This window comes from Nannospalax galili, unplaced genomic scaffold (genome assembly GCF_000622305.1).
Source record: "Nannospalax galili isolate Female #2095 unplaced genomic scaffold, S.galili_v1.0 scaffold286, whole genome shotgun sequence".
In the NCBI taxonomy this organism is placed as follows: Eukaryota; Metazoa; Chordata; class Mammalia; order Rodentia; family Spalacidae; genus Nannospalax; species Nannospalax galili.
In genome coordinates, this window is record NW_008359442.1 from 12,878,790 (window position 1) to 12,905,977 (window position 27,188).

Here is a 27,188-nt window from a genome sequence, read left to right on the forward strand (position 1 = left end):
CAGAACTGGTAAAAGAAAGGAGCCAGGGGCTCCTCCCAAGCCCATGTGACCCCTGAGGAACATATCCTCAAACAACCTTAAGAGTAAAAATAAATTGGTTTAAAATAAATAAATAAATAAATTGGTTTATATGGGCCAACTGTATGGCCTTAAACACCCAAAAGGAAAGTTTAACCAAAGATTAAAGGGGCCAATATAATTTTTTAAGAGTCCATATGCATAGCTAAAGGCTACATAACAAGCAATAATTCCAGATAGGAGATACCTTCTTTTGAGTTGCTGGCCAGGGTGACCCAAGAAACTCCCAGACAGTAACCCAGCATAAAACTGGGAAAATGAACGGCAGACCCCAATCTTATCTAAAGGAATATTGACAACTGATTGCTGCTAGATGAGGAACAGCTGACCTTCCTAAAACAAAGACCTCTAGATAGGCTGACTAGATTCACCGGATGGACAAGTACTGGGGAATGGCTGGGGGTGCCGACAACACAGCAGACAGTAGCAGGGATAACAGAGTATAAGGTCTCTAGTGGGGAGGGGGAGCTATGGGAGGGTGCCATCTGGGAAGTGGGTATATAGATGAATAAGATTGATTGGGATGTTCTGTGTGATATACACACACACAAAAATCGACAAATTTAAAAAATGAGTTATATTTGAGGAGGAAGCATAAAAATTTACGTCATGTTAATTAGTAGAGGTGATAAACATTACCATTGAAATCTACCCAATGACTATATCCATACACAAGTGCCAAGGATCCGTGTGCAACTGATGATGGCTAGTAATAATCAGATACATACAGATTAGAGATGCATGTGCCAACATCTAAGTGTTATTAGTAAAAACAATGAGTCTTTCTGTAAGAAACAGAATATTTTTAAATGAAATGGAGATCTTTTTTAAAGGTTAAAAAATCATTCAATTTTATGTCTTACAGGGTTTACAATGAGTTCAATATGGTATAACTGTATTAATTCAACTGTGAACCTAAAAATTTGATAGCTACTTTTGAAAGAGATGTATCTTTGCTCTGGAAATTGTTATTGAGTATGTTAAAGTTGTAAAGAAATGCTTCCTCTAAAAAATTTTTTAAAAAATTTTTAAATCCTGCCTCTCGGAGAAGGTAGAAATGAAGCTACTCCAGCTCTCCTATCCTTACTTAAAATGAGTTTGCAAGCTCATTCAAGACTTTGGGTAAAGCAGAGAATGCTCTTCTAAAGTATTTTTTAATTGGTTTCAGCATTTTGTCACACTTCTTTGAAGAGCTTTGATTTTAGCAAGTCATTATCATTTGAGGTAGGGCATGTATATTTGAGAACACCCAGACTCACCACAAAGACGGTAATCAAACAGGACATGCTGGGGCACCCCCACCCCCAAATTGAGTTCTCTTGTATGTGGGAGGGTGATTGTTTTCAAAAAGTGAGAAAGTGAATTTCTTTATAGTGCTTGTAAATTTACTTGTGAGGCAATTCCTAAACCAGGTGTCTAGACATTTTCAGAATAGCAATGATAGCATTTCAGTACATGATACCTTTATTTTCATTTTCATGTGTTACACAGTATAAAACTTAGGAGGATGTTAGAATAGATAATGATAAATACTACCCAAATCTTCTGCAAGAGCCATCTCTCCAGCCCCAGTAAAACAGCTATCTGGAGACAGGTTTTCCATGTAGTTACATGCATGAGTATCAGCTTTCCAGTGGGCCTAAAAGACCCTCAAAAAGGAGGGACATTTAGTGAGTTAAACGCAGGTTCAGAAGTCAAAGGCAGCTCACAGCCTGCTTCTTCTAAAACCTTTGGGGAGAAGCCTGTGCCCTTCACCCATGGCAGCTTCCTCTGGACTTTGTGATTTTCTGCTACTTGTCAGTGCAAGAGATGCTACAATGACCTTCCAAATGGTGCCAAGCAATGGCACTGAAGGTGCCCACCCTGGCCCAGATAGTACAAAACATTCAAAACTGTGCTCCCAGGTCAGAGCCTGAGAGCCTTCAGAACAAGCCCTCAACCTCCGTGAAACAGTTACTTTTCAGGATGTTTATTTCTAATGTTAGTTTTTAAGATGCAGTTAGCCATATGTTCTTATGGAGAGCTCTTTGCTCTTTCCATGGTTGATTAAATGCTAAGCAAAGCCACTCAGATACTATTTTCATTAGCTCTCTGTTAGCTTCTGTCAAGCAGTGAGTGGGTATCTCTGGGGCCTCTCCATTAAGTGCACTCTACCTGGATTTACACTTGCTTGTGGGGTTTGTTACCAGCACAGGTTTTTAAGAATTCTGGTACAGGTGAGTGTCTTGGATTATCCAGGAGAAATTTGAAAAGATTTTTCAGTGCTGATAAAAGTGCAGTTCCTGTGGCTGTCACTGCAATTTGATCACAGTATATATGGTGATGTTGGCAGCTCTTTCCATCAAGCCAGACTGAGCCTGGGCTGCCCAGCGTACCATCATCCCATGTGGACAGTGGCAAGGGGACAGCAGTTTTCCTTTGCCATGTTGAGTTCAATTTTGTCTTTCATCTTTAGAGTGATAGATTTGAAACTACACACTCATGAGTAGCGTATCTTGATGGACTTTTAGTCATTGTCCCGCCATTTAATCTGCAACCCCAGTTTAAAGGGACAGGGAGAAGAAATGCAATGATTTAAGAAGAGTGGCACAGTCTTTCTGGCAATGAAAGAGAACACGGAGGGCAGGCCACAACTGGTCATTTCCAAAATGACTGTGCTCTCACATTTAATTTTTTTATTTACTGATGAGATTACTTTAAATCTAACACTAATGGGTGAAACGAAGTAAGTTTGAAAGCTGATGAGAAGCATGGAGTGGGTAGACAAGCAGGAGGACTTTGCTTGGTAGTGTGGTTCTTGGTGGGTTGTGAATAGTGTGTGCTGTTTTCAAAGTGATTGTGTTGCATCATCACAGCTCTTCCGAGCTCTGTAGGCTATCATGTTGCTCTGGTCTAGTGCACCCCTTGGCTCCTAAATCTCTGTGCTGGAAACGATTACATAAATCTGAATGGTGAACGGCCATTTCAAAAGTCTTATGAATCTAGGGAATTTCTTATTCTTTGTGGGGGGGGAGGGGGAAACTTTTACAAAGACTTTTTCTTTGTAGCAAGTTTCTGTTGAAAATATCAGCAGCATTAGCTTATATAGCTTTAAGTTGAAAAATAAGCATGGTCTCTACTGAAGGGTCTGTGTTTTAACTTTGTGCAGATGTGTGCTAAAAGAACATGATGTGCTTATTTGTTGCATTTATGCTACTTTCTTACTCTAAGTAAGATGGATGAAATTACATATTAAATCAAAACAGCAGCTCTAACAGCAGTCCTTAGCAAATGGAAAAAGCCTTCTAGAGACAGTGGAGAAAATGAGGCTGTGACTTCAGTAACTCAATGACTTGAGGGAGACTTGTCCATTTAAAAGTTTGTGCGTAGTAAGTTCTTTATGGGATATACTTGGTGTTAACTATCTAATGTTCAAAAGCAATCTGCCACTGAATTTTGTTAGTTCAGTATTCATAAACACATTGTGTTTTTACTTAACCAAATACAACAATGATTCTTACATATATTCATTGACACAGACACCTGCATGTGGTATGAAGCTCCAGTGAGCAAAATAGCTGTGTGGCTTTGGACATGCTGCTAAACTGCCCTCAGGTTTTGTTTTCTATATTTCAAGATTGTTGTCACGATTAAATGATAACATGCAGCAAGCACAGTGCTTGGTACATATTTATCAATACAGGTTTACCTAACATTCTGTGTTCAAAGCTTCTTAAAATTCAGTGTTTTTATTTGGTACTTCTGAGCTAGGATGTATTTTGTATTGAGTATTACTTAATTTGAGTATTACTTAATAAGGGGAAATTTAGAACACGTGGAATAAACTTCACCTGAACTATTTAAGAAGCAAGATCTACTGAGTAGTAGAGCAGAAAGTAGTGCTTCCTGTCACAGACAGCTGATTGTATTCAAAATCCAGTAAGAGAGCCATCCATCCTGTACTGGACAGCTTTAGTGTCAGCTTGACATACCTGGGTTGAGGGAGCTTCATTGGGGAATTGCCTCTATTAGACTGGCCTGTGGCCATGTCTGTGGGGAATCTTCTTGATGAGTGATGTGGGAGGGCCCAGCCCACTGTGGTTGGTACCACCCCTGGGCAGGTGGGCCTATGGTACATAAGAAAGCATGCTCAGCAGGGACCAGGGGAGCAAGCCAGTAAGCAGTATTCCTCCATGGCCTGTGCTCCAGCTCCTGCCTGCAGGTTCCTGCTCTGAGTTCCTACCTTGGGCTCCTGGATGAACCGTGACCCAGAAGATATAAGACAAATAAACCCTTTCCTCCCCAAATTGGTAGTGGTCAGAGTGTTTTGTCACAGCAGTGGAGAAACAAACTAGGACACATCCCAAGGCCAGCCACAGTTCTCTTTCTTTCTAGCTCCTCTCCCTTTCATTTGCCAGTTTTCTTTTTCTCTGACCTTATTAACTTTAAGAAAGTTTTCGGGGCTGGAGAGATGGCTCAGTGTAAGAACACTAGTTGTTCTTGCAGAAGACTCGGGTTCGAATCCCAGCATATGGCAGCTAACAACTGTCCATAACTCCAGTTCCAGGGGATCCGACCACCTCTCTGACTTCCGCAGGCATTGCACGACACAGTTGCACTCACCTACATGCAGACAATACATGCATATACACAAAATGAAAATAATAAATATTTTTTTTAAAAAAGAAAGTTTTCAAAATACATAAAACAATATGAAGCATTAGCAAAAACTTGGTGCTTTCTCATTCATTTCAGTTATCACTGCCCTCAGGCTCAGTGTGAGAGAATGAAAATGATGCATGAAATAAGCATCCACGTTAAACAGATCAGTTTTCATCTTATAACTGCAGTCACTGCAAGTAGGCATAATATGGAATATGGAAGTGACTGGCAGCAGTTAATACTGAGAGAGAGAGAACATGTGTGTGTGTGTGCGTGCGCGCACATACACACACACACACACACCACAATTACAATCTTAAGACTCCAAGTGGCCTGCTGAGTAGGTGTTTTTGTTATTGAGGCAAAGACTTGTATAGTGCTTTGGGAAGTTTCTGCCATTAGTTACTTTTACTGGTTGCTAAATGCTATTCAGGGTTATAAATTGACAGCCCATGATTGCACTGATTCTAGCATCTTAACAAATGCATGTGAGCCAGAATACTGAGGATTTGAAAGGTGTATACTTAGTGGCCAGTTACATACCAATAAAGTCAAGTCAGTGAGTACCAGGAAAGCCCGCTCAGCAGAGCATGAACTGTTTAGAGAGTTGTGTAAGGAACATGGCTATAGGCAGAGACTGTTATGTATCATCTGCCCTGTCAGTCAGCACTTCAGCAGCTGGGCCCTGTCACTAGCCCCATGTGCTGCTACCCATCTGCCAGCACCAACATGTACAGGCTGCCTCTCCTCCTGCTGGGGAAGCCATGGACACAGACTGAGAAGGTGAATCTCCCTGGTGTCCAGTTTGGATGGAAGCACATTTCCAATGGATACTAAGCATTGCTCCTTGTCTTCTTTGTTGGACCATTAACCAAAATATATATGCTCAAAAGATTTTATTAGATGCTAGAGAATCTTTTTTCTTAACCAGAAAGGTTGTGCATTTGAACCCAAAGAGGCTCCCTAGTTAAATGAGAGCTCTCTCCAGCAGATAGAAGATTATCAGTACCAGTGTATTACTTAAGAGGTTTATTCGGGATGAATACAATACAAGGACTTGGAAGCACACACTGATACAGTCTCCTGCCAAGTGGGATATATCCCGATCCTGACTGTAGACAAACCTCCAGCAGTTTTCTTTTTCTTCCTGTATTCAAGAGACATCCTTAGAGGAAAGGATTTGAGGGCATTAGTATCACTATCTGTCTGATTACTGTGTTGACATTTTTAAAGTACCATTAATCATAGGAAATGGAACTTAATGATGTAGAAAAATACCCAGCCCAAGGAATGTCAAGAAAGTAAGCCCAATACTCAAGTGTAATTGAAGGGAACTGCATCTTAACCCATTATTTTTTTTGTTTTGTGATGTTATGATTTTCCTTTAGCTTATGTCTGAACTGCAAAACTAAGTCACTGAGCAGCATCTATGCAAGCAAGGGAACTAGTGCACACAGAGAAAGCAAAAGGGCAGCTGTTTGTTTTGCATATGTTGCAGCCATGTGATATGCAAAGTATGTAAAGATCCCGTAACTGTGATTTCATCTGTGAGGTTTTACTTGCCTCCTTTTGTGAGAAAGTTACTTTTTCATTCACATACGCACTTCCCTTGGGTTGTGTTTTCTGTTGCTAGGCAGTGGAACCCAGGGCTCTAGGCATGCTAAACACATACACACTCATGCTACTACTGATTGACACCACCCAGCTCCCCTCCAGTATGTTTCTTTTGGTTCTGAATACTCCGTGTTTTTTATGTAATTTCATTTCTGTGTGGCCTGATGGCATCTGCATCATTAGACTGGCCATATGCTGACAAGTTACACATCACCACAGAGCCTCAGACATAAATGTACATAGACAACAATGATGTGGCACAGAGGCAAGTGATCCATCTAAAAGCTTAGCAGGGTTTGATGTGTGTTCTGTTGCATTTTGGTATCATCATAAATTGTGTTAATCTAAATTCAAATGTTTTCCTAACTGAAATTGTAGGAAATATGAGGTAAACATAGATATCCTTATTTCGAAAACATGTCTGCGACACTAAACTATCCTAAACAGTATACTGTAAATGTTCCTGGTGTCAACTGGTGTTGCATTAGAAAAACAGGACATGAACCTAAATCTACCTGCTCATCACAGCCAATTGCCCCGCTCAGATCAATCACTTACTGCAACATGGGATACATTAGTAGATTCTCAGTGAAGACTTGATGTGTGGCAATGTGTGGATCTGAGACAAGAGAATTTGAGGAGGGCCTGTGGGAAGGAAATTTAAAATGTGGTATTACTGATAAATATTGGGCTTTTCTTTCCACTGAAGGTTTTTATCATTCATCGGAGGGACACTGAGTGAGATTGGAAAGCCCGAAATGCAACAAAAAATAAATTCATACCTCAGAAAGGAAGGAATAGAGAAAACTTCAGAAAAATTGCAAACAACAGCACACACCTTACAGATCATCATAGACGGTCTGAGCCAGCCCGAAAGCTTCGACTTTCGAACAGGTGAGTTGAACTTGAGTTGCAATCAGCGCCTTCACGTGGCTTACATCATTACCTTTGATCCTCATAGATTCTGTCACTCTGTCCATGAGGAAACAGACTTGCTATTTGTCCTTCAGTCATTAGAGTTTGCATCTAGAACCAAAGCTAGAAGCCGGGTCTTCTGGTTCCTTGCCCACTGTTTATTTACCTTTTCCCCCGGACTAAGCATGTCAGTGTGTATTATATTACTATATGCACCAAGGCACACTTTTCCGAGCCTCTTGTAAACTCTTTTTGTGTCTGAGGAGGCAGAAGGTCAAGGTAAAGCTTTCAATTCACAAGCCAAAAAGTGAATCTTCTTTCTAAATTACAGCCTTCCAGGTTTCTGGATTCTGTGTCAATGAGCACATTGAGCAAATAAGATGATATCTCTCTGTTGGTTTTCTTTCTAATTTAGAGTGTGCTCAGCTTTCTGCACAGGTAGAGGGTGAAGGAAGTGTAATAGCCATAGTTGTTGAGAGCACTGACCCAGTGAAAAAGAATGACAGTATCAAATGACATGCTTCCTAAGGAAGTTTGAACAGGAACCCCTGAGATTTAAATGCATCTGCACACTTGTCTCATGACACTTTTGATGATATATTTATAGAAGTTGACACTTTTCATTCAGGGTTAGGCTGTGTCGAGGCAGTTCAACATGCTTCCTCCAGAAAAGGTTTAGGAAATTTTGAAACACTCAACAAGTTCCTTGTTCTAATCCCTCAGCTTTTCTGCATGCTTAAAAAAAATTAAGAGCGAATAAAACCTGTGAAAAATGAAAGCCTCCCAATTGTCCTTTATGTAAACTGGCTATTTCAGCAGACAGAACCATCTCCACTGAGAAGACTGGTTGGTTTTTGTGTGAATTCTATGGATGTAACTTGCAGAGACACTAAACAGATCAGTATTTCTCAGTCGTGGAAATTGGGTGGTATGCCGGTGCCCATGCACTGGACAGTTGACAAAGGTGCTTTAGCTGCAAGTGGCCTATACTGGCTTTCCTTGTCCATCTTTGTTTTCCTATCATGGTGTTGATTGCTCAGTTACACCTTAGACTCAACAAAAGTGAACACTCAATTAGCCAACCTAAGTAGAAGTCCTTACCTAAGGTGCCTTTCGTTAAGCAGAAACACAGGAGGACCTGGGGTTTCCAGTGTGATGGGTAAAATTTCAAATCTTTTTAAAGCAAACTTTACAACTAACCTTTGCCTTAGTTAAGTCACAATCTTTAAGACATTTGAAAACTGTCATTTTACCACTGAATGCCTTCTCAAGGGGGAGGCAGGCAAGTTGTACTTATGAGGGAGTAGACAGTATTTTGGGTTTTTCAACATTATGGTATTTGTTACATCTCCATTTTCTCAAAGTATTTCCTTTCTTCCTGCCTCATTCTTTTCCTCATCCCGGCTTCTGGTTTTTCAGTGACATACATAATTAATTCCATTTCTATTCATGTTCCCTTGCAAGCTACTTTCCATAATTAGGAGCAGCCTGGTGACAACAGCCTGGCTGTGCTGCTTGGTTATCAAAGTGTTAATGTTTGCATAGTACATGGAGGATTTTCTGATTTCTCAGTGGCCCAGACTGTCTTTGGGAACATGTTAACTACTTTCTGACTCTGATTTTTCATGCAAAATTAAACTAAGCAGCTGATCAGAACCCCTTGGGGAATCTGCAGCAGCTGGACTTCTGCAAGAAAAGAGAGGGAAAGAGGGTTTCCAAGCATGAAAACTGCCTTATGGGGCCTCAGAGACCATCCTGCCTCTGGACCTGATCAGCGACTTAGTTTCACTTCGTTTTGACACAGCCTCGGCTTGGTGTGCTATCACATTACAGGAGGTTTCTTGCTTTTGGAATTCAGTGCTTCAGCATCAGGTGAAATTCTACAGAATCAATTCCAATTTTAGTATACTTTTAATGAGGAAAATGAGATTAGAGTTTACAGAAGGTTTTTGTTTTGTTTTATAGGAAGAAAGCTTAATTTTGAAAAGATCCTGGTCTTAGGATGGTTGGACTGGGGGAGGGGAAGAAGAGGTGACCAGTTGTTAATACAAATGTAAAGGATAGCTCTAACAAGTAATCAGGATAAAGCCAACAGCTGTGGAGGAAAAGGAAATGGACTGGGCTGGGAAGAGGGGAAAATGAGGTCTTAGTAAAAGGAGATCCAAGAGTAGAATGTGTTCTTTGTTATTAGAGTCAACACTCAGTAATCCTAGGAAAGGGGGCCAACCAAGCCTGGGTGAACGCAGGCCACAGATAATTCACAACCCCCTTTTAAACTGTTCGTTTTCTCATTCTGTCTCATAAAAACTTTGTTGTTGTTTTGTTCTAACTGGAACCATAATGATTCCTTGGCCTGCTTCGTGTTGACTTTACAGAGGCTAGTGTCAGTGAACAGAGAAACTGGAATGATCCAGGAAAGAGGGCTCTACAGAGCCTGGGATCGGAAATCTAGGCATCTTTGTCTCGGTGTATCCAGCATCCAGCAGAGTGCCTGGACACAAGGTTTACGATAGGAATTAATTAACAGTCAATGAACTGAACTGGAAGGGCAGAAGGGTTAGGCTCTAGCTGGCCTCAGTTTCTGAGCTGTGGATAATCAAGAACCTATACAATTTGATTAGATAAATGTTTTTGAAATGGAAACCATCAATTCCTGGATTTTAGACTTGGGGGAAGTAGTAAGGAAAGAGAACATTTGAATTTCATCCATGTTGACCAAAAGATACCAACTTGCTCTCTCAGCGTTTGTATTCATTGAGCAAAGATGTGCACTCCTCATCCTTTACAGGGAAAAAATAAGGTAGCGCTAATGTTCACATTAGTGAGATGGAGTTTAGAGAAAATAAAGTGAGTAAATGTTCTTAAACTGTTCTATGTGAACTCCTAGGATGTGTTTTCTCTCAACAGGCCTTTGTCTTTGGCTCCTTCTGTTTATTTCCCTCAAAGTTCAGTATTGATCTGGGCATATATTTCAGTCAACACACAGTGAATACTGGTCCTCTGAGGTACAAGGACTTCTGAGTTACAATGACCTTTTTCCTCTTTCCTCACAGATTTTGATAAACCTGATTTCAAGAGAAGCATAGTATGTCTAGAAGACCTGCAGGTTGGAACCGTTCTCACAGGAAAAGTGGAGAATGCCACTCTGTTTGGGGTTTTTGTAGATATAGGAGTGGGGAAGTCAGGACTGATTCCCATAAGGAACATAACAGAAGCAAAGCTTTCTAAAACAAAGAAGAGAAGGAGCCTTGGCCTGGGCCCTGGAGAAAAAGTGGAGGTCCAAGTCCTCAACATTGACATCCCCCGATCTCGGATTTCTCTGGACCTTGTTCGGGTGTTGTGAGTGCCCCTCCCCCAAACACCAACATTGACCAAAACAAGTCAAAGGTTAAAGAAGCAAGTGTTTTCCTCACACTGCCCTGATTTCCCCTTATGAAAGCAACCAATAGACATTCTGGTGTAGCATTATATAGTAACGGTTTTCTGACCAATTTTTAAAGTTTTTTCTAATTCTTCATTGACTGCTTTTTTTATAATAAGTGGCTTCACTTCTACTTGCCAGCCCCCGTCTTCTTGGACTTTGACGAGTTGTCTTTTTTTTTTTTTTTTTGAAATGTACAATGTTTGCTGACACATTAGGGCTAGCAGTATTTAATCTTGCCATTTTATTGATTTTGTTTTTTTAAATTGGGACTTTTGGACATAATTCTTAGTTTTGTAATCTTTATTTTCCCTTGCCAGACAAACCAAAAATAGACCAGTAAAACAGATTATCATGTGTTTGTGACCATCAAGTGAATGGTCCAGAGTGTTCCTCTGAAAGATCTATGTACTGACCCTATAATAAACTGCTGTGACTGGTGACTTGGTTTGCTTTGTTCATTGAGCAAATGGTGGCAGTTGCACTGGATTAAGGAAGGTGTGGCTTGTGGAACTGTGCCTTTGGGAAAGAGGGAAGTCTCTAGAAATTTCAAGAATGATTTTGACTTAGCTTATCCCAGAAGGGTATATCCTTTGTTAACCATCAGTATTAAACTTCAAATTGCAATAAAAATGGCCTTCTAAAGATTAAATATAAATCACAAGAGAAGAACCAAGAATGAAAACAGTAGAGGAAGTGGCCCTTGTTCAGTGGAGATGGTGTGAGCATGACAGTTCAAGGTCAAACTGACAGCAGCAAAGCCCACACTGACTACTGCTGCTGTTGACTTGCGTAGTGAGGTTATCTGTGTAAATGGGGACCGAATTTTCTCCTATTAATGTGCAGAAGATGAAAACTAAAGGCAATCCTGTTTGTCTTTGAGATTGCTAGTAAGCACCCATCATCCTGGCATACTTTAAAATAATGCCTCTTTAATCTCAGGATGCTACATTTTGGATCACATAATCACCCCATAGTAGTCTTGATGTAGTGAATGTGACTGTCTATTTCATGACAGTTTTGACTGGTGGTTTTCTATTCTCAAATATACAGCCTTTGAACTGGTATACACGATCTTTTTAAAGTCCTATTTGCCTACCACTTTCATTCCTGAATTGCTTTTTCTGTTTTTTACTGATCTTTACAGTATTTATTACACCAACATCATAATCACCTGAACAAAAAAGACTGAATCTTAAATTTTTTTTTTTTTGGTCTTTTTGAGACAGGGTTCCCTTGTAGCCCCAGCTGTCCTGGAACTCACTATGTCGACCAGGCTGGCCTTGAACTCCCAGAGATCCTCCTGCCTCTGCCTCCCAAGTGCTGGGACTACAGGCGTGCGCCACCGCGCCCGGCAAAATCTTAAATTTTTAAGAGTGGACCCAAAGTCAGAGAACACTAATTCCCCATGCTATCTATTAGAATGGCTTATCTCCCAGAACTGTCACTTAAACCGGGAAGATGGAGCTGCCTGTGTCCTCACACTGTGCCAATGGAACTGTCTCTGCAACTCTCTTTCTCCCACTGTGTCCCTGGGTGCACAACCTTCCACGACTGGAGAGTTTGTGGGTTTGGTGATGACAGAATTAGAAACAAGATGAGAATAGCATCATTAGAGAAGAGTCAAGAACTTGAGAATTTTCAGTGTTATCTCTGTGTCTTGGGAGCTGATGAAGAAATGCAGGTATAAAATATGGTAACTAGAGAGTATTAGGGACTGGAGAGATAGTTCAGCAGTTGGGGGCACTTACTGCACTTCTAGAGGACCCAAGTTCAGTTCTCAGCACCCACATCTCAGTTACCCCAGCTCCAAGGGATCCAGTGCCTTCTTGTGGTCTCTGCAGGCACCTGCACACACATGACACTCATTCACACAAGCATATACATAAATTAAAGTTTTTAAATCTTTAAAAATATTAGTGGCAGAAACTGGATGACATAGCAAGATTCTGGGTATAGTTAGAAGTGGGTAAGCCAAATGGGATTTCTTGATGAGAGTCAGACAAAAGTCTAGGATACAAGGTTTCTGGCATAAGCAACAGGATGTGTGGAGTCTACTGAGATGGGGAAAGCTGTGAGAGGAACAGTTAGTTGGAGTAAAGGAGTTCATTTTCTTTTCCAGTTGCTGTGACAAAATACTCTGACAAAAGCAACTTAAAGGAGGAAAGGGTTTATTTGGCTCACAATTCTAGGTTTCAGTCCAGTATAGCATAGCAGGAAAGTAACAGTGCTGGGAGTTTGAGAGAACTGGTCACGTTATATCCACAATCTGAAGAAGAGAATATAAATGCAGGCGTGCTAGTGTTCAGCCTGCCTTCTCCACTCCTGCAGTCCAGGACTCCAAGCCCAGGAACAGTACTGACCACTGTGGGCAAGTCCTCCCACATCAATTAGCATAATTAAGATAATCTCTCACAGATATGTCCACAGCCAACAGGATCTAGACAGTCCCTTATAGAGACTCTTCCCAGGTGATTCTAGGTTGGTTCAAGTTGGCAATTACAACTAATCATCACAGGCACTTAGTTATTTAAAGTCCAAGGGACAGCACTGGACCAGAAATGTAAATCTGGTAATCCCCATCTCAGTTATAGGCATGAGACTGAATGAGATCGCCAATGAAATGAATGGATGTGAAATAGAAAAGTGTTCCAAGGAGCAAGTCAGAATATGACATTCCACTGTAAAACTCTGAATCCCTCTAAGAGTAGGATTTACTTTTCCCTTCTCCCTTACTAAGAGATGCTAACTGAAGGGAGCACTGCTAATGAAGATGGCCATGGGGTACAGTTCTGGCCAGTTGAGTTTGACAGAAGCCGTTGAGCAGGGTTCTAGGAACAGTGGAAAAGGTGACGGTCAGGTTCCACCATCCTGCTTGTGTTCTTACTCTTGATGCACTGGATGCAGACTAATGACAGGTACTCAGTAGAGACTACTGAATTCATCCTGACATTGTAGAGGCTCCAAAATAGCCCTGGACTGCCCCATTTGGGCTTGCCATCATGTGAGGGGGAAAAAATTTCATTCATTTAATCAGGGGCCAAAGGAAGGGTGTTTATAGCAAAGTGCATTCCCTAGCATACATTATTGTTCCATACTGTATCCCTTTCCATAGAAAAGTGCCGTGCATGCAACAGGTGCTCAGCTCAGTAAAGGCTGAGGGATTGGATGGATAAATGAACATCTAATAAGAATGTAAGAATATAAAGTTGCATTAGGCAATATGGTAGAATAAAGATTCCTTTTTATAATAAAATTATAAAATGTCAAGAAATAATGTAGCAAGCAATGTAAAAGATGAAAATTGGGGCTGGAGAGATGGCTCAGCAGTTAACAACACTGACTGCTCTTGCAGAGGTTCGATTCCCAGCACCCACATGGCAGCTACGAACCGTCCTTAACTCCAGTTCCAGGGGAATCCGAAGCCCTCTTCTGACCTCCACGGCATTGCACGACACGGGTGCACTTGCATACATACAGACAATACACTCATATACATAAAATAAAAATAATAAAATATTTTTTAAAAAAGATGAAGAAAATTAAGAGGACTTTGCTACTGAATGTGAAATGAGAGCAGAATATTTTTAAGATTACTAGATTCCTATTGGGAAGCATGGCATTATAGAAAAACCAGTCTTCCAAAAATAATATCTATAAAAAGCAGATTATAGAGATACACATATACGCCAAAATTCCAAATACCTTTGCTTCTGTTACTTGTTTACATTTAAATTTATTTGGAAGATTATATAAAAACTATCATATCAATACTTTAAAAGAATTATTGAGCTGGAAGTTAGAAGGGAAATCCTTATTTAATAATAAATGATACTCTAAAACTGCCATCAACAGTGTATTTTGTCTAAACGCGTTTACATGTGTTTAGCACAGGACTGGACAAACAGAAGGACAAAATAAAACAAATGAGAACTGCTGGGCATGGTGCATGCTGACACGCACCTGTAATCCCAGCACTCAGGAGGCAGAGGCAGGTGGATTTCGGTGAGCTGTGAGTTCAAGGCCAGCCTGATCTACATAATAAGTTCTAGGCCAGCTGGGGCTACAGGGAGACCCTGTTTCAAAAGACCGAAAAAAAAAAAAAGAGAGAGAGAATTCAGCTATGTTAGCAAATGATATTTGAGATTGGGACAAAATTCTATTTGTTATATTACACATAAAAATAAATTCCAGATAATTTTTAAAAGTACATGAACAATACTTTTAAAAATTATAAGTGAACATGAGGGTCTTTGAGAAGTGATGATTGTAGAATGCAAGAAAAAATGTAAGAAAGCATGGGCGTCTCGACCCAAACACTCTACTCAGAAGGCATTTCCTGGGCACTTAGCAGATCCTGTGCTGGATGCCAGGGACAAAAGATTAATAAGACATCATCGAGGACTGTCTTCAGCCTGGTGGACCTAAAATGTAAGCAGCACCTGAAGATGCCTTGCCCACTCCCATGGGCATTCTGGAGGTCAGCACACCTGTTGTCCCCTTCAGAATACTGGTGGCATCTCATGACACTGGAAACCACAATCAAGACTTTAGGAAGCTTAGCTTTGGATTGGTGGAGTGCTGGGGGTGGGGGTAGCAGTCTGTCTAGCTCTGACCTCGGAGTTAACACTTACATTAAAACTGGAAATAGCAAGAAGGGACAGTATGGAAAAACCAAAAATCAATTTAGTCGGTCTCTTCATTTTGGCCTCCTGCCTAAACTCAGTCATAATTATGAGTTGGACTTAAGTAACAGATCATGGAGAACTCCCGAATGACTGGGCTTATTGCCAGAGCAGTCTGTTCCACAGCAAGAAAGATGGGATTTCTTCTCACTCACTCATCTTACACAACGAAGATGGCTTTGCACAGGCTGGGTTTCTTATTTAGGGATGAGAGGATTAACAGACTGATCCCAACAACACTAAGTATTACTTTTTAGAACTTAAAAGTCACCCCCACAAAAGATTTGCCGTTTTGTTACCTCATACTAGGACTCTAAATATTGTAATATCCGTCCCTCAAACATCTTAAAGGAGTAAATTCTCATACCAAAGGAAGGAAATCATTTATCTAAATGCCACAGAGAAAGCTCTCCAATGCCAGAGGGCTTTTCACAACAATATGGCCATCCAGCAGGCTTACGGTGCTGTATGACCCAATCCTAGCCGAAAAATCCCATTAAAGAGGCAATGGTAAATGGGGGGGGGCATTCTATTAATAACCCTGAGTTGCTGGAGAAGGAAAATCCCATTTTATCCAAGCAATTAGGCCAAATATAATTCTAGATTTAAGCAACCGAGTGACAGATGAAAGCCTGCCTACTGAAATCTTTTCACTTCGGACAAAACTTCCCACCTCTGTGTAGCCAGACCACTGTAACTGAATTCCCCCAAAAGGGAGCCTGCCTTTGGGTGTCTCCAACCTAATGACTGGTCCTGACCACTTGGCATTGCCCACATGCCCCAGGTTCATGCCTCTCAGTGATGAAGAAGGTGGCACCAGGGAAAGTCAAAAGTTTTCTCAAATTCTTTGTTTCACATGATTCAAATGATTCATGGAGCTAAAGCACTGCCAATTTGGTCAAGTTAATGTAATTTGGTACTTCAATAACCCAAACAACTGACTTCCTAGGTATACTGTCATTTTGCCTATACAGTTGAATCCATGGCTAATATGTAAGGTTCTTTTGGGCCATTTTATTGTAACTTTATGACCTTTTCCTGGTTAAAAAAGGAATGTAGGGGCTGAAGAGATGGCTCAACAGTTAAGAGCACTGACTGCTCTTGCAGAGGACCCGGGTTCAATTCCCAGCACCAGCTATGAACCGTCCTTAACTCCAGTTATGGGGAATCTGAAACCCTCTTCTGACCTCTGTGGCATTGCATGACACGGGTGCACTCACATACATGCAAGCAATACTCTCATACATGTAAAAAAAATTTTTTTAAACTTAAAAAAAAGGAATGCATTCACTGTGGTATAAAATGCACAGAAAATAAAATATAAAAATGTATGATTTGGCAAGTAGCTACTTTTATAGCTCGTATTCATGTGATTCTTCATAAAAATAGTTAATAAATTCATATTGTAACTACTGTTTCAGTAAGCTGGGATTGTTTCTACTGTTCTGCATTGTCTCTATATGATATATGGTATGAACAATGTTTCCATTATCACCACCTACATTATAGGTTTTGGTGAGTCTCAGAGGCCCCCTGCAGAATCCTGATCTGAGCACTTGTTCTCCAGACAGTGGCAGTGTTTTAGAAGGCTGAGATATTTAGGAAGTGGAGCCTGTGTGGTAAAAGTAGGTCACTAGAAGTGTGGGGGGGTATTTATTTTTATTTTATGTGATATGAGTTTTGACTGTATGTATGTAAGTGCACCCGTGTTGTGCAATGCCCAAGGAGGCCAGAAGAGGGCATCAGATCCCCTGGAACTGGAGTTACAGACCATTGTTACCTGCCGTGTGGGTGCTGGGCATTGAACCTGGGTACTCTGGAAGAGCAGTCAGTACAGTACTCTTAACCCCTAAGCCATCTCTCCAGTCCCTAGAAGTGAATTTTTTTTTTTGAAGGTATACCTGTCCCTGGTTCTGCTCCTGTGCTCTCTGCTTCCTGGTCTGCCTTCCTTACCATGACGGACTGAAATCTGAAACCATTAGCCAAAATAATCTTTCTTCTCTCCAGCTGTGCTGCCAGGTATTCTGTCACGGTGATGAGGAAAGTAAGGCAGCGTGGCTCACTGTCTGCGGACAGATGCAAGCAGGGCTGCCTGGAACACTAGTGCATGGTCCTAATGGTAGTGCTGTGTCAAGGTATATGCACATTTAAATGTCCACAACCACAAAATCCTCTCTGATAGTAAAAACAGACATCATTCCATGGTTTGTATGTCCATCTGTGTGTGTTGATAGAAGGTAGATGGAACTGGTAAAAGAAAGGAGCCAGAAGCTCCTCCCAAGCCCACGTGACCCCTGAGAAACAGATCCTCAAATGACCTTAAGTGTAAAAATAAATTGATTTATTTGGGCCAACTGTGTGGTATTAAACACCCACAAAAGGAAAGTATAACCAACGAGTAAAGTCATCAGTATATTTTTTTAAGAGTTCAAGGGATTACACTTCCCAGACATTAGGCTTAAGTCTATATAAAAAGTTATTTAGGTAATTATTTCTCATTGATGATTTGTTCCTAGCCAGAGGTGCTGCTCAGATATAAGACTTCAAATCTTGGCCTCCAATACTGTAGTGCCCACCTGTAGCTAAGGGAGACAACCAGGTATTCTAAAATGATGGATAAATTTGTTTTCTCCCCCTATTTAGAAGCCTCTGAGAGGGAACTAACATTGATTCTAACCACTCCAACAGCTATCAAAATACCTGAAAGCATATCCTGAATCCATCACTCTAGAGTCCAGCCTTGGAAGACAAAAGAAAAATGATGAGGAACCCAATAGAGGGATGCTTTTGGATGCCCTTGTCAAGAAATTCCAGTGGACTCTCATACGAAAATTTGAAAATTGCCCAGTTCTTTTTTCTAGTTCCCTGTCTGGAATTTGTAATGCTAATTACTCTTGCCTTTACTTCTCCTTCACATCTCCTATTCAGAATTCAAGGACTTTCTTTCCCCCCTAGAGATAAGAGTTATGCAATTTGGGAGTCTTTTAGATAGACCCACCGAAGGGGTATTCCAATTGCCTCACCCTGCATCCCCTGTTCAGCATGGAAGAAGCCAGAGCAGTCTGCATCCTGATTCCCTATTGGCAATTTGGGTAACCCCTTCAGAGGATGGCTTGATAAGAATAGGAGGTAGGGGCTGGAGATGGCTCAGTGGTTGAAAACACTGGCTGTTCTTGCAGAAGACCCAGGTTCAAATCCCAGCATCCACATGGCAGCTAACAACTGTCCTTAACTCCAGTTCCAGGGGATCCAACAGCCTCTTCTGTCCTCCGCAGGCACTGCACGACACTGGTGCTCTTACATACATGCAGGCAATACACTCATACACGTAAAATAAAAAAAAAAAATAAAATTTAAAAAAAAAAAAATAGGCGGTAGGAATTGGCTAGGTAGTTATGGTAAAAAGACCCCAAAGAAACGTAGCCAATTTCTTGGCTAAAAGTCAAAATATCCTTGGGACTGTTAGCAACATACTCTGTTACAAAGGCCTAAAATGTCAAAAGTATTTGGGAGCTTGTATCTAATCCTTAAAAGATTTTAGGGTTACCTCTTCAGAGAGGGGAATGTTAGAGCACCCAAAAGCCCCATAAAAATAAATGAAAGAAGAAAAAATAGAAAAGAAAAAGTGATGGGGAGATATGGGAGGTATTGGAGGGGAGGGAGTGGGCATGGATTTGATCAAAATACCCTATATGCATGTATGAAACTCTCAATAAAGTTTTTGTAAAAGTTAAAAAAAATGTAAAATATTGAATATTGCTTATTATGGGTTGAGATGTTTAAAAAGTGAAGAAACTCTGCATCTCAGGAGTTCTTTCTGTGGCCCTAAGAGGAAAAGTGATGTTGCCACCTACATGGCTTACTGTTCTTGTTGCTGCACCCTAATACCTGACAAAAAGCAATTTAGGGGAAGAAAAGCTTGCTTAGGATCATGGCTTAAAAGGGATGCAGTCCTTCGTGGAGGACGGCATTGAGGCAGCTAGTCACATTGCATCAGAAGTCACGAGCAGGGAGCAAAGGTGCTGGTGCTCAGCTCCCTTTCTCCTTTTTCTCATTCTGGGAGCCCAGCCCAGAGGATGGTGCTGTCTACATTCAGGGTGGACCTTCCCTCTTCCATTAAACCTCTCTGAAAAAGCCCTCACAGAAGCATCCAGAGTGTGCCTCCTAGGTGATTGCAAATCCAGTCAGGTTGGCAGGGAAGATGAGTCATCACACTTGCCACTATGGAGCCTTCAGAGAGTCAGTCTTTTATCCTGGGAGCACCCCCTTCCCCCTCTGTCTCCACACTTCCACTGCATTGCGGGAATGGATCTCACCCCACATGAAATTTTCTCAGAAAAAATTTACCTCCAGGACTAAATCAAGTGTTCCTTTATAAACTATTCTTTGGCCACAGAACTTCCTTCATTTCCTGTGCACTTAGGTTCATGATAGAACAACATCTAGTTAGTGTCTTCCTCTGCATTGACCTTCAGGGTGGTGACCTTGAATAGCCACCACTGTCTATGGTGAGCCAGGTACTTTGTGCCCCTTTAATTCATTCCTCACCACCTCTAGCTTTGACCTCATCTTTACTAGACCTGATTTTTCCATTTTCTTACCTTGTTCTTCCAGACGTGTTTGCCTTGGTCTCTCTCTTAGCTCAGTGTCTGCAGAAGACAGAGCATGAAGAAAGCTTGCACACTCAGGTTTCCTTGAGGTATACTGTGGTAGCAAAATTTGGCTGTCATCTTGACACAGCTAGGAAGACAGAACCTCAGCTGAGGACTTTGTCCCATCAGATTGGCCTGTGGCCCTGTCTGTGGGGCATTTTCTTGCTTGCTATTGATATGGAAAGACCCAGCTCACTGTGGGCAGGTCCACCCCTCTCCAGATAGTCCTGGGTTGAATAAAAAAGCCAGCTAAGCAGAAGCAAAGAGCAAGCCAGTGAGCAACGTTCCTCTGTGGTCTCTGCTTCAAGATTCTGCCTTCAGTTCCTGCCCTGGCTTCCCTCCATGATGGACTGTAATCTGTAACATGAAGCAAACCCTTTCTTCCCTGAGTTGGTTTTGATCACATGGTGTTTATCACAGCAGCAGAAAGCAAATCTAGAACCCTTACAATCTCAGAGCAGAAAAAGGAAGAGGATAAACAAGCCCAGGAAACAGAGAAAGCAAATACAAAGCACGGTACTACTGAGCCTCTCACAGCCTCACAAGAAAACCTGGCCCATTTCATACTTGCCAGGTTGTCCTGGAAGAAGTTATGCAAAATGGTGGTGGCTCAGAACAGGAAATAAAACAGACACGGTATTGTTTCTGTCTTCCTGTCTCCTGTGTCTTTATGACTGCTCAGTGATCACCTGACCAGGGACAGGTTCCCATGTACTTCCAGGCTTTACTTCTTGGTCTCTGGACAGTAGCTAAGGAAGTGGGTCCAGTGGGGTTAGATCTTTGTGCTGGAGCCAGTACGGATTTCATGGCAGCAGACATGATGAAGGCTGTGCTAAAGTCTGGTCCTTGCCCCTATGCAAGTAAGGCAAGGGGACAATCCTCATGACCACAGTAGCAGCCAGACTTCCCATGGAACACCTGGCAGAGGATGGGACTGTAGGTGATGAAGAGAGCCCACGTAACTCTAGAGAGCCCATAAACAGAACCAGTACAGCCTCTGCTAGAACTGGTATTTCTCCAATGCACTTAGCTTTCCTATATTAAGTTGCCCTATCACACCAATTCCCCTACTATTACCACCTCATCATCCTTTGGTCCCATTCTGTATTTGGGGACCTCAACTCCACCCCAGGCTACCCAAATGCCCCAATAGGGCAGCCCCAGAACCTGCCCATCTTCACTGTTGAGTAGGCTCCCTTGGATCCTTTTCCTCCTGCCTAGCCCTCAGAGCACTGTGCAGCCACTGCATATCCATAAAAGAAAAGGAGAAATCCAGAGCTGCAGGGAGATCACTCTGGCTCATGGAGAGTTTGGCTCCTGTGTGATTGATACTGGAAACTGTTGTAGCTGAAAATGGATGTGAGTCAAGGGCCAAGAAAACTAAAGCTGACAAATGGCCCTTAACCCACATCTTTCAAAGAGGAAAACACTCTCCATGTCCCATCCCATCCCCAAGATAAAAACATCAAAACCCCTAGGAGAGGATATGCAAAACTAGACTGTATGTCTAATTTGAAAAAAGGTTATTTAAAAATAAATTGCTCAAAGCAAAGCACAGAGCAAGAAAGTTCCTTTGGGCTTTGGCCAACTCCTCATTACTGCAGTCTGCTGGCCCCAGTGAATAGGGCCAGGACCAAAGAAAACAGTCTGCAACCATGCTTCACCTCCAGAAACTGTACCCTGCTCTTTTATTTTTGGTTGACAGTTTTACTGAGTTAAAATTCACACACCATACCATTCAGCCATTTAAAAGGTACATACAAATCAAGTTGGGCATGATGGCATAAGTCTGTACTCTATCACTCAAGAGGCTGAGGCAGGGGGGAAGCCCAAGTTCAAATTCAGCCTGGCCCTATGTGCATTGGTAGTATAGTGGTGAGCATAGCCACCTTCCACATAGCAAGACCCTGTCCCAAAAGACAACAGGACAGTGAAATAATAATGGAGGGTATAAAGCAATGGGCTTTAGCATATTCACAGACTTCTGCAACTGTTACCACAGGCAATTCTTGACAGTTTTCACCACCCAACAAAAAAATCTCATACCAACTAAGCAGCTGCTCCACAACTCACCATCAACCCAAGCTCTAGGCAAAAATTAATCCACCTGCCTCTATTCTGGACTTCATGTAAATGGAATCACACAATATATGGCCTTTTATGGTTGGTTTAGCCTGTTTTCAAGGTTCATCTTGTGAGACATATCAGTATTTTTATTGCTGAGCGATATACTGTATAAATGGACATACACAATTACCATCTGTCCATGGACATTGGGTGGTTCTACTTTGGAGCTATTATGAATCATTCTTCAAAAAGCATCCATGTGTTTTTGTGTACCTTTTCTCTTGGTATATATCTACAAATAGAATTCATAGGAAGTGCAAACTTAACTCTTTTTTTTTGGTGTTTTGAAGCAGGGTCTCCCGGTAGCCCCAGGTGACCTGGAACCTGCTATATAGATCAAGTTGACGAGACCCTCCTGCCTCTGCCTTCCCAGTGCTGGGATTAAAGGTGTGCAACACCACTCCCTTGAACAAAGGCAAACTGTTCTCCAAAGTTATTGCACCCTATATTTTTACCAGCACGTATAGGCTACAATTTTTCCACCTTAATATTTGTTAATATGTTTTTATTATAGCCATGTTAATGGTTTTACAATGTGATTTTCGCTTACATTCCCCTCACAGATAATATTGTTGAATATGTGTGTTGACTGTGTGTATATCTACATTGAAGAAATGTCTGTTCAGACTCTGGCCACTTTTTAATTTGGGTACCTTTCTATACTGTAGGAGTTCTTTGTATATTCTAAATAAAGCATTTCATCAGACATATGACTTTTTAAAAAAACTATACCATTTTGTGGGATTTCTTTTCACTTTCTTGATGACATTCTTTGAAACACATTTTTTAATTTTCATATTGATTTATTTACTTTTTTATTTGGCTACTTAAGCTTTTGGCATCATGTTTCATGAACTATTATTTAATCTAAGGTCGCAAAGGCTTATAACCATGTTTTTCTTATAAGACTTTATTTTAAGCCAGGTGTCATGGTACACGCCTGTAATCTCAGCACGTAGGAATCTGAGGCAGGATTGTTTAAAGACAACCCAAGCTATGTGTAAAGACCCTGTCTCAAACAAACTTTTGAAAAATAATTTTAGCTCAGACATTTTGTTGTCTAGTCCCCTGACATGGTGTATATTTATATAAGGAGTAAGTTGAGCTCTAAATTGATTCTTTCAATATTCAGTTTTCCTAGCACTATTTGTTGAAATGACAATATCTTCCATACTTGACACAAGGGTTTTATGCTATGGACCAATTCTAGCCCATAGATTTATATGTCTGTCCAGTAGCATATAGTCTGGAGTATTGTAGAATTACAGTAAATTTTGAAACTGAGAAGTGTAAGTCTTCTAATTTCTTCCTCATTCTTAAGATTATCTTGGTTATTCTGGGCCCCTTGCAGTCTCTTATAAATTTGATGATGAACTTGTCAATTTCTCCAAGGAAATCTACCAATATTTTTAATGGATTTTGTTATGTTGATCAATTTGGGGAAATATTGCCATCTTAACAAATTAAACTTTCTAATCATGAACACGGGATGTCTTTCCATTTATTTGTTTTTAAATTTCTTTCAAAATTTTTTTGGTGCTTGTGGAGTGTAAGTTTTGCATTTTTGTAAGATTTATCCCTAAGCATTTTACTCTTCTGATGTGATTATAAATGGGGTTTTCTTATATTTAATCTTCTGTATGTTCACTGCAAGTATGTAGACATACAACTGCCTTTTTATTATAGTGTTGGTTTTGTATCTTACAACTTTGCTAAACTCATTAATTAGCTCTAATTTTAGTGGATTTATTGGGATTTTCTATGTATAAGATCATGCCTTTCATGAACTGAAATAGTCATTCTTTTACTTAATACAATTGATCTCACTAGAGCCTTGAATACAGCTGAAAAGAAATTGAGACTGGTCATTCTTGCCTTGTTCCTGTTCTTGCCGGGAAGTACTCGGTTTTGTCATCATTAAGTATGATGTTAGTTGTAGATTTTTTTTTGTTTTGGAATGTGTGTGTATCAGGTTTAAGTTCCTTCCTAATTTTTTTAATATGTTAAATTTGGCCAGTTCTTTCCTGCATCTCCAGATAATCACATGGGTTCTGTTCTCTACTAATATGGTGTGTTATATTAACTTATTTTCAGATGTTAAGCCAATCTTAATTCCACTTACTCATGGCATATGTTATGCCTTAAAAGTTCATATGTTGATGTCCTGATCCCCAGTTCTTCAGAATATGACCTCAGGTGCAGATAAGATCACTGCAGATATAATTTGTTAAAATGAGGTCCTATTGGATTAAAGTGGTTCCTGATCCAGTATGACTAGTATTGTTATAAAAAGGGTAAATGTGCACATAGGCACACCAAGAGAGAATGTCACATGAAAACAGGAGTTAGACCTAGAATAGATGTGCAACACATTCATCTCAGTTGTTCAGTTTCCAGAACTGATATTTAAACCACCCATTTTGGGTACTTTGTTATAGCAGCCCTAGAAAACTTCTCTGATAGATGATCTTTTTTATATATTACTGGGTTTGGCTTGCTGGTATCTTTTTGAGGATTTTGCATCTGTATTCATAACAGATGTTGATCTGTAGCTTTCTTGTGATGCCTGTTTGGATTATATTCTTAGCGTTTCTACACACTTGCCACATCTTTATTTTTTATAGAGACTTTTTTATGTGTATGAGTGTTTTGCCTGCATGCGTCCAAGTGCACTATGCCTGCAATGCCTGCAGGGGCCAGAAGAGGGTATCAGATTCTCTGGAACTGGAGTTATGGATGGTTATTAGTCACCATGTGGTGGTGGGAACTGAACCTGGGTCTTCTGCAAGAGCAGTAAGTATTCTTAACCACTGAGCCATCTTTCTAGCCCCCTTGTCATACACATCTTAACTCAGCTTAACCTACTTCAGATTCATACTACTTATTCCCATGGAGATATCGAAGCATTACTCCTATACGACTCTATTGCCTCTGATATTCTATTCTATTATTATTGTCTCATTGTGTTATACCATTACAGTGTATGATGAGTACATCTATATGTGTTACAAACACAATAATACATTGGGGTCATTATTATTTTATATCCATCAAGGAAGCTAAGAAAAGACTATAAGTGCATATTTGTAGAGCCTTTGTTATATTAACTTTTATCATCCTTGGTTCCCCTCCTTTTTGTACCTTATTTTCTTTTTTTTAACTTTTTAAATTTTATTTTATTATTTTTATTTTATGTGTGTGTGTTGCCTGCATGTAGGTAAGTGCACCTGTGTTGTGCAGTGCCCGCAGAGGTCAGGAGAGGCCGTTGGATCCCCTGGGACTGGAGTTACAGACAGTTGTTAGCTGCCATGTGGGTGCTGGGATTCAAACCCGGGTCTTCTGCAAGAACAACCAGTGTTCTTAACCACTGAGTCATCTCTCCAGCCCCTGTACCTTATTTTCCAAGCAAAGAGTGTACACTGAAGTTCTTGGTGGAACAAAGGAACTGGGAGAAATATTTAACTATGGGCTATTCTGGGACAATTGCTTTGGTGAAAAGAACACTGAAATACTGAAATGGGGTTGATTAGACACTGTCTCAGGGTCAAGCATGGGCAGCTACACTCATCAGAAGTTGTTGATGAACTGAGGTCAATCCAGGGACTGACCCAAGAGGGGTCTGGTGATTTGAGGAGCTAAAACAAAACAAAACTTTCCTCTGTGGAGAGCATGATACCCAGCAAGTAAAGCCTATCTCAGAACTGGGTGATGAAAACAAATTGCCAAGCAGTTATGTATGAATACCAAAGGGGTGGGGTTTCTCTGTGCACGTGTCCCTGCAGCTGTCCAGGATGAGGTTACAGACCAAGGGAGGGAATGCAGAATTCCTTCCCCTTTCCAGGGCAGATGATCTTTCAGAATTTAAACAAACCAACTCTGTGTCCTCTGAGGAAGCAGGTCTGACTGCCCTACATCAATGGGCTCTATTGTTTCAGGTGAATCAATTCATCACTGATCCTCACCAGGAGGTTTTTGTCTGTAAACTTTTCTCTGGAGAAATTTTACTAAGATCTGGATTAGACCTGCCACTATGTGCAGTTAAAACAAAAGGACAAAGAACATTCTCCCCTAAGTGCAGCCACACAGTGGTTTTTCTATTCAAACCAGAATAAAACAAGAGTGGTTAATATTCACTTGCAGACTATTCACAGAAGTAATCCAGAGTAGCACAACCAGTAAGTAGCACTTGAAAGTTTAAAAATCCATCAATTAGGGCCTGGAGAGATGGCTCAGCAGTTTAAAGTGCTTACTGCTTTTGAAGAGGACCTAGATTCAATTCCCACCACCCATATCGGGTGGCTTACAACCTCCTGTAACTCCAGCTTCAGGGGATCCACGCCTTCTTTTGGCCTCTGTGGGCACTTGCGTACGTGCATGCACATGCACATAATTTTTTTAAATGAAAAATAAATATTTTTTAAAGTCCATAATTAAAAACATATCAAAGTGAAAATTAGAAAATGTTAGAGTAGCCAAAAAGCCCCATAAAAAAATAAATAAATAAAAGAAGAAAGAGTACATGAAGTTATCAGAAAAAAAGTGATGGGGAGATATGGGAGGAGTTGGAGGGGAGGGAGTGGGCATGGATTTAATCAATACATCTTATATGCATGTATGAAATTCTCAATAAATTATTTTTTAAAAAAAGAAAATGCAACTTTTTGGCACTCAGCAGTTAAAAGCACTTGCAGAGGACCTGAGTTCAGTTCCCAGCACTGACCTGGCAGCTAACACCCACTGTCACTCTAGTTCCAGGAGCTCTGATTCCCTCTTCTGGCCTCTGTGAGCATTGTATGTACATGGTCTATATACATACATGTAGGCAAAACACTCATGCACATAAAATAAAATAAATAAATCCTTAAAGAAATGTGAACCTATTGTTATTTTACTGAGCCTCAAGTCAAAAATTGCATCAATGTTATTAGGTGCCCTCTTATCATCTTCAGGAGGGTCCATGCAGTATGTCTCCTTGTATGCATGTGCAAGTTGTATTATGATAATAAATTTCTTAATATTGAGCCATCTTTACATTCTTGATATGCATTTCATTAT

General features: G+C 40.7%; 1 protein-coding gene and 1 long non-coding RNA gene across 4 annotated transcripts in view; one reads left to right on the forward strand and one right to left on the reverse strand.

The window, feature by feature from the left end:
• Nucleotides 1-11,112, forward strand: part of Srbd1 (S1 RNA binding domain 1) — a 209,274-nt gene extending 198,162 nt beyond the window's left edge. For both annotated transcript variants that reach the window (XM_008823071.3, XM_029558632.1), the window contains exons 20-21: nt 7,043-7,227; nt 10,302-11,112. In XM_008823071.3, the coding sequence (XP_008821293.1) occupies nt 7,043-7,227; nt 10,302-10,591 (475 nt within the window). In that variant the 3' untranslated portion in view covers nt 10,592-11,112. The remainder of the gene's footprint in view (nt 1-7,042; nt 7,228-10,301) is intronic.
• LOC115068428 overlaps nt 1-27,188 on the reverse strand; it is a 75,864-nt gene that overhangs the window by 14,592 nt on the left and 34,084 nt on the right. Inside the window, exon 1 of one of the 2 annotated variants that reach the window (XR_003847778.1) lies at nt 19,956-20,078. The exons of the other annotated variant lie outside the window; for it this stretch is intronic. This is a non-coding gene — a long non-coding RNA (uncharacterized LOC115068428). Of the gene's footprint in view, nt 1-19,955; nt 20,079-27,188 lie in introns of those variants that run through there. 2 annotated transcript variants of the gene reach the window in all.